This window comes from Microtus pennsylvanicus, chromosome 1 (assembly GCF_037038515.1).
Source record: "Microtus pennsylvanicus isolate mMicPen1 chromosome 1, mMicPen1.hap1, whole genome shotgun sequence".
In the NCBI taxonomy this organism is placed as follows: Eukaryota; Metazoa; Chordata; class Mammalia; order Rodentia; family Cricetidae; genus Microtus; species Microtus pennsylvanicus.
In genome coordinates this window covers 133,215,091-133,222,503 of record NC_134579.1, presented here as the reverse complement: position 1 = coordinate 133,222,503, position 7,413 = coordinate 133,215,091, and the positions used below count along the sequence as shown (strand labels likewise).

At 49.0% G+C, this 7,413-nt stretch overlaps 1 protein-coding gene across 1 annotated transcript; it reads right to left on the bottom strand.

The window, feature by feature from the left end:
* Nucleotides 1-951: 951 nt before the first annotated feature.
* Nucleotides 952-2,942, bottom strand: LOC142857089 (androgen-binding protein homolog). The gene is made up of 3 exons (XM_075984730.1): nucleotides 2,813-2,942; nucleotides 2,169-2,350; nucleotides 952-1,172 (listed from the first exon to the last, which is right to left on the bottom strand). The coding sequence occupies exons 1-3, from the start codon at nucleotides 2,871-2,873 to the stop codon at nucleotides 1,071-1,073; spliced, it is 345 nt and encodes a 114-aa protein (XP_075840845.1). The 5' UTR covers nucleotides 2,874-2,942; the 3' UTR covers nucleotides 952-1,070.
* Between the last annotated feature and the right edge of the window lie 4,471 nt (nucleotides 2,943-7,413).

The window sequence follows — 7,413 nt, the reverse complement described above, 5'->3', positions numbered from 1 at the left end:
TCCTATCCACTGAGCCATCTCTCCAGCCCCTTCTCCCCCTATATGATCACTCTCTCCTCACTGCCCATCCCAGTGTTCACTGACGGATTTCACTCAGGTGTCATTCCTCACCTACCTTGTCTAAGACATGTCTCTGTTGCTGTCTGGATTCCAGACAGTCTTCTTTGGATTCACCTATCTCCTCTCACCTATCAACAAGAGCACTGGAATTACAGATATATGCTGCCAAGTCTGGCCTTAGATGGGTTTTGGGATTCGAACTCATGTCACCAGTAAAGCACAAAAGCTCTCTACCCATTGAACCTTCTTCCCAGACCTTCTCTTCTCCTTAGTTGAGCTTCTACTCTAATAGTTTTCCCCATTTAAATTTTTGTTTTATTATTAACTTTTGTTTTTATTTTTGAGGCAGGGTCTCTCTATGAAGCCCTGGCTGTCCTGGAACTTTCTATGTATATCAGGCTATGGCAAATGATGACCTTTCTTACAGACCAGGAGAGTCTCCCCAGTCATCTTCAGAGTCACGGCACTGTTATGGACTGACCTATAAGGAGCCAGCTGCCCTGTGATGAACCCCAGAGGCAACATATGAGATGAGGAGCTGTACATCACATTTCTATCCCGGCAGTCTGGGGCGAAGCCTGTGGCTGCTTCCATGCTCTTTGTCTTCAGACAGCTCCTGTCTTACAGACTCACAAAACTGCAGCGAGCCTTGCGTGGTGAGGGCCAGTGCTTTTAACCCCAGCACTTGGGAGGCAGAGATGGGTGAATCTCTGTGAGTTTGCGGCCAGCCTGGTCTACAGAGCAACAAAAAAGGCTGCAATGGCTCTCCCAGATACCTAGTCAGTCAGTGGCAGTCACCCTGCTCTGAGTGTCTACCCAACTCCTTTCTCTCTCCTAGATCTGAAGACATCACATGACGCCTGCACTACACACAGACATGGGACCCAGAGCAGAGCTGCAGGTGTTTATTGAACCAGCTTCACAGACTGAGCAAGGAGGGGACAGGTTTCGAGATTCCAGCTTCAGGATGGAAAATGAACAGGGTAGCCAGGTGATTCTCAGATCAGTCATCATTTTCCAAATAAGTTAACTTTGGAAAGGATTCCCTGAAATTTGTCGCTGATGTCTTGGGTATAGTATTCTCTACATTCTGGGCTGAAGATGATGGCATCCTGAAAAACCCAAAGATAGAAAGGGGCAGAATTAGTTACAGGCAAACTGCAGAACCCCAGCAGGGCTCCCCAGTCACCCATGATGAGGCTGCTCCTCTGCACAGGGAAGAAAATTCCCTGCAGTGATTCAGGGCTCCAGCAACAGCCTCTGCCCCAGGGAGCTGCAGTTCCTCCACAGCTGTCAGGATGACTCTGAAAAGCCACCCTAGCCAGGCAGGGATGAAGGGAGAAGGACCCTAAGGCATGATGGGGGCTAGGTTGGAAAAGGTCAAGATGGCTGAGTTCTAGCTTTGATAATATCTTATACCTGAGGACATTCATCAGCAAATTGGCTGTATGGTGAGGTTAGAAATACGTCCCTACGTGGATGTGCTGGAAGAAATTCCTTCTTGGAGAGTGCTGTGGTTTTGCAGGACCTGACACCCAAAGCAAAAGCACTTTGGGAAACAGAGAGTGAGAGATGCAGTATTCAAATGTGTCTCTGTAATCCAGCTGTGCTTAAATGAGAGACTATGGGAGACCAGGAGTGGCTGGGGTGAGGAGCCACAAGCACTCTCTGGTGGGAATGGTGGAGGGAGGTTCTGGCTGTGGCTCTAAGGAAGCCAGTGGAAGGGGGGCTCCATCTGAGACAGGAGAGTAGAGTTAAGGGAGGCTCCAGAGAAGGTGATCCTGGCCAGTAGACAGGAGTTTCAAGCACCTTAGAGTAGAGGAGAGCTGAGGGTGTCCTCCCTGTGCAGATCCACACCAAGGACTCTCCTGTGCCCCTGTCCTGCTGTGGTGAGAACGCTGTGGTCACCCATCGTTGGAGAGTGCTCTGCAGGACCTTGCATAGACAGACTGGATGTGGACCAGCATGCTGCATGGACACGTTTTAGGGTGGGCAGGGATTCGGTGCTCTGGTGTCCATTCCCTGACACACGTGACTGGCTGCCTGCACCATTTGAACAGAGCGTTCTACCATATGCTGCAGGGAGATCAGGGTGGGGAGGACGTTACCATGAATTTGGTTTCCAGGATTTTGCCTTCCACTCCTTCATCATTCAAGCATTCCATGATTTTTTCAAAACCCAGCCTTACCCCATCAGTAGGCTCAAACTTGTCAAAGACGGCATTCAATATTTTCTTGTTTCCGATGGAGATTCCAGCAAAGGCTTCAAAGAAAGGAATGCATGCTTCCGCTGCAAACACAGACAGAAGAACATCATTAACAGAGTCCCAGGCTGGTGGTAGTGGAGTATCAGGGTTTCTTTGATCTTCTACAAATGTCCTACCTGACCTTCCACACAGTCCTGCCCTCCCAAAGGCTGCTGCCTCCCAGATACACAACAGTTTCCATAGACACACACACAGCAGAAGAGGCATGTATGAGTGTACCTGCCTGCACATCTGACCTTCACATAAATCCCACATATGATTCAGCTTCAGCTGGATATGGAACTAAGGGTGCATAATCACCACCTCACCCCTGTCTCCCTATCCAGCCCATCCCAACTGTCACAATCCTGAAGAGAATATTTCAAGGGTCTTCTGGAGGACTCCTGGCTAGTGACCTCCCAGGGACCCCTAGATCTGCAAACAGATCCATAAGGAAGGAGATGGAGTGAGCAAGGGTCAGAAAGGCCATCTGTTCCCGTTCTCACTTGTCTGGAAGCCCAGCTCCCCGGTCACCAGCAAGGCCAGCAGAAGCAGTGTCCCCTTCATGGTGTAGAGTGAGTGCTAAATGCTCTTCTCAGAGCAAGTCCTGCTACCTTATAAACTGTTGTCTTCCTGAGCCCAGTCCTGCCCACCCCCATCCCACCTCACGCCCGACCCTGCCTCCGAGGAGTTCCAAATACCTTTGGGCAAGAATCTGGCACCTATGGATCCCCTTCCCACTTGCATGGGGGAGTGAGCTTAGGAGCCCCTCCCACTCAGAAGAACCAATGGCTGGAGACATCCTGTGTGATACTTTATGTACAGAAAGGGCTGTACCTTTGCCAGAAGATGGTTAGAGCTAACCTTTGTAGTCAGTCACATGCTGAGCCAAATGCTCTGTTGTCTTGGTTCAATCTCACCTCTGCTTCCTCTCCTGGCTCCAAGCATGTCCTCCTCAAGCTTGGAGGGCGAAACCACGGGGGTCAAGGATGATTTCTGTCCCTGTAGGCAGTCAACTGCCCAGAACACTGCATCTGCCTGAGTTCAAGATCAGAGCAGAAGTGTGTGTATCTGAGGGGCCTGGGGACACTTGCCACCTTAGCTGCTGCAACCTTTGGTCTAGACCTCTGAGGGCATGAGGGAGCCATCTGCGGCTTTAGTGACTGCCAGCCAGGATAGTCCCAGTGTGTTTGGTCATGTTGGATCCTCAGGGCCGGTGGGGGTTTTGTTCTGCAAATTCCCCTCCCTGCCACGGGCGCTCATTCCTGTCTCCCTGCTCTTGTCTGTCTCACGCCCACCAGTAAGCAGGCCTCAAAGAGGTCTAAACAGTAGAGTCAATGTAGTTACAGCAGCTCGCAATAGAGGGAGGAAATAAACTATGTATCATGATTTCTCTGTTTTCCACAGCCCCACTGGCCACTGTGGACTGGCCATGTATAAACTAGAGCGTTCCTCTGTCCCCAGGCAGTGCTGTGTGTGTGGACTCTCTCAAGTTCAACTCAACCTACTACCCTCAGAATGATGTTTACAGCACAAATACATTGTCGGCTGGGTTCGTGTTAATCATTCTTGAAGACAGGAGGCTTACTGTGTGTGATGGCTAATCTGATGCTCATCCTGACTGTGTTACAATCACCATGGAAACAAAGCTGTCTGTGCGAGACTGTTTATGCTAAGTTAAGTGATGTCTGACTTTATGTGTCCAGCATGGACTAGTGTCATGGATGGAGTGGAAAGGAGAAATCAAGCTGGGCCTTCATGTCTCTCTACTTCCTGACTGTAGATGTGATCAATCACTTCAAGTTTCTGCTCCAAGCCTACCCCCACCATGCCTGCCCCACCTTCATGGACTGTATCCCTCAAACTGTAAGCAGAAAGCTGCTTCTTATCTGGGTTTTGTCAAAAATTCACTAACACAGTAGTAGAGCGTTTCTTAGCACATGCAAAGCTCTGAGGTTAATCCACTGCCTACACACACAAAAATGGAGTGGCTAAGGAGATGGCTCAGTGGACAAGTGCTCATTATGCAAGCCTAAGGATGTGAGTTCAGATCCCCAGGACGCGGTAAAGAGCTGAGTGTGGTGGCTCCACCAATGCCATGGGAGCTCCAGGTTCAATAACAGACCTTGTCTCAAACAGTAGGGTGGGAGACAGTTGAGATAGCTCCGTGATTAAAGTGCTTGCTGCTAAGCCTTCTGACCTGGGTTCAAATCCCAGAACCCACATGGTTGGAGAAGAGAACTAACTCCTGAAAATTTTCCTCTGACATTCACACACACAAACACACACACACACACACACACACACACACACACACATACCACATATAGCTTGACACATTGGAGAGCAACCGAAGGCACCTGACTGTCTATCTCTGGCTACCATGTGCATACACATGTGTATGCCATGTACTTTAGTTAAGATAACTATTGCTCAGCTGGTCATGGGGTGCAGGACTTTAATCCAGCACTCAGGATGCAGAGGCAGGAGGATCTCTCTGAGTTTAGGCCATCGTGGTCTACAAAGCGAGTTCCATGATAGGAGTTGCTTCATAGAGAAACCTGATCTTGAAAAACAAAATAAATAAAAAGTTTGCTATTGCTGTGAGAAAACATCATGACCAAAAGCGATTTAAGGATGATGCGGTTTATTTGTCTTATACTGGCAGAACCATTCAACCTCAAAGTCAGGACACTTGAGCAGGGCAGGAGCCTGGAGGCAGAAACTGATGCAGAGACCATGGAGGGAGCTGCTTACTGGTTTGTTTCCCATGGCTTGCTCAGCCTGCTCTGTTATAGAACCCAGAGCCACCTGCCTAGAGATGACCGCACTATCAACGGCCTGAGCCATCCCCCATTAATCACTAATAGAGAAAATGCCTGGTCAGGGGGTGGTGGTGCACACCTTTATTTCCAGCCATTGGGAGGCAGAGGCAGATGAATCTCTGAGTTCAAGGACAGCCTGGTCTACAGAATAAGTTCCACGATAGCCGGGGCTACACAGAGAAAATCTGTCTGAGGTGTGGGGGAGAGAAACTGCCTTACAGGCTTCCCTGCAGTCCAAACTTATGGAGGCATTTTTCTTTTTATTTTATTTTATTTTTTTGGTGTTTCAAGACAGGGTTTCTGTGTAGCCCTGACCATCATGGAACTCTCTGTAGACCAGGATGGCCTCAAAATGAAAGAAATCCTTGTCTCTGGTTCCCAAATACTGGTACTAAAGGCGTGTGCCAGCACTACCACGAGGAGGCAAGTTCTTAATTGAGGGTCTTTCCACCCCAATGACTTTAACTTTCGTCAAGGTGACTTAAAAATAGCCTGCATACCATGTATCCACACACACAAATGAAGATTTGTGTGAATTCATACACACACACACATGCACACAAATAGGAAACTGTGAGGAGCTGGGAAAACAGTAGAGACATCTTGTCAGAGAATACTAATGGTTGTAGTGAACAGTTCCAATCACTGGGGAAATGTGTACATGTCTTGTGTCCTCTGACATGTGGGGTCAAGGGTCTTAACATCTGTGACATCTACAAAAAGCCTGATGCCAGCTCTGACAGGTAGCAGGGGGCTACAGGTGTCACCCAGCAGCAGACAATTCTTAGCCACAGTCCGCCCTCATCTCCATTCCTAATACTTCCAAGAGTGAGAAGGCCTCAGCTGGTCATATTGTGCGTGCCTGAGCAGCACTCAGGACATGCAAGGACCACAGGACAGAGTGAACAGCTCATAAGTGGGCCTTGGTGCTTGGCACCACTTTTCCAAAACAGTTACTGGATGCAAATCCTGTTTGGCTTGACTAACCAGTAAGTCAGAAGGTTTTTGGTTCTCTGAGTCTTTGGCAAACTTCATCTGTCATCGCTGATGGAGAAAAAGTGACAGCCATGAGCCTTTGACAACAAACTACTTAGTTCTGACTTAAGAGACACTTAGACTCTTTACTTTCAAAAATTAATACCAGACAAGTTACATAAGCACTTGTAAAATTTAAACAGGGAAGGGGTACAGGAGGCTGAGAGTTTGAAGCTAGCCTAGGATATGTGGGAAGATACTGTTTGTTTTATGGTTTTTTGTTTTGGTTTGTTTTTTAAGACAGGGTTTATCACTCAAACAATCTTGGCTGTTATGGAACACACTCTGTAGACCATGCTGGCTTCGAATTCAACAGAGATCAGCCTGTCTCCCTCCCAAGTGCTGGGATTGAAGGTGTACATCACCACTGCCTGGCTGTTGGTTTCATGTCTTAAGAAAGGTCTTGTTTATGGACTTGAGAGAAGTGAACTAGACCTTCAACCTATCTACCCAGCATCTGTGGAGACCTCCTATGTGCTGTCCCTGGGATAGAGCGGCACATGCCTTGCTCTCCTGAGCCCTTAGACATCTAAGAGACACCAAAATCAGACAATGCAAGGGGACCTAGGGAAGTGATGACAGGGTTTAGAGCCCAGTGCTCTGGTGGAGGCTTGGTGTCCTTTTAGATAAGAGGGTTCCAGGTGCACTGAGGTGTATAAGCCGTGTTCCATTGCTATGACAAAACACCCAGGATAGATATATTGGAAAGAAGTCAACTTGGTTCATGGTCTGGAGTCTTGAAAGTCCAAGACAGAGCAGCCACATCCACCCAGTGCCTTCCTTGCCCTGTCTGAGCTCCTGGTGCAGAGCAGAAGGGCAGCGAGGGGTGGGGGAGGTGGGGCTGGCGGAAGACAGCAGGAGAGCAGAGGCTGCACAGGCTTTACAGCCACACACCATGCACTGCCTCTCACCTGCCACACTGGGACCAGGGCGCAAGGTGGGGTTTGGTGCGGCCTAGCCATGTGGACGCCATAGCAGGCTGTCCTCTGATTTGGTGGCTTTGGATGCAGTGTGGGGAATGAAGCATCGAATCTCCCAGCCAGGTGAAGGGCGAGCACACCAGACATAAGAACAGAGCATTTGGAGGCCGGGTTCTCCCTGGGGTCATGCTTATGGGGAAATGGTGCCATACCTGGTACAGAGATGCTCCAGATGACAAACAGGCCAGGGTAATGATGAGTTCTAATTTCAGGGCACAGAGAGATCAGGGGACTGGCAGAGTCCAGAGACATGAGGGGAAAACTGGT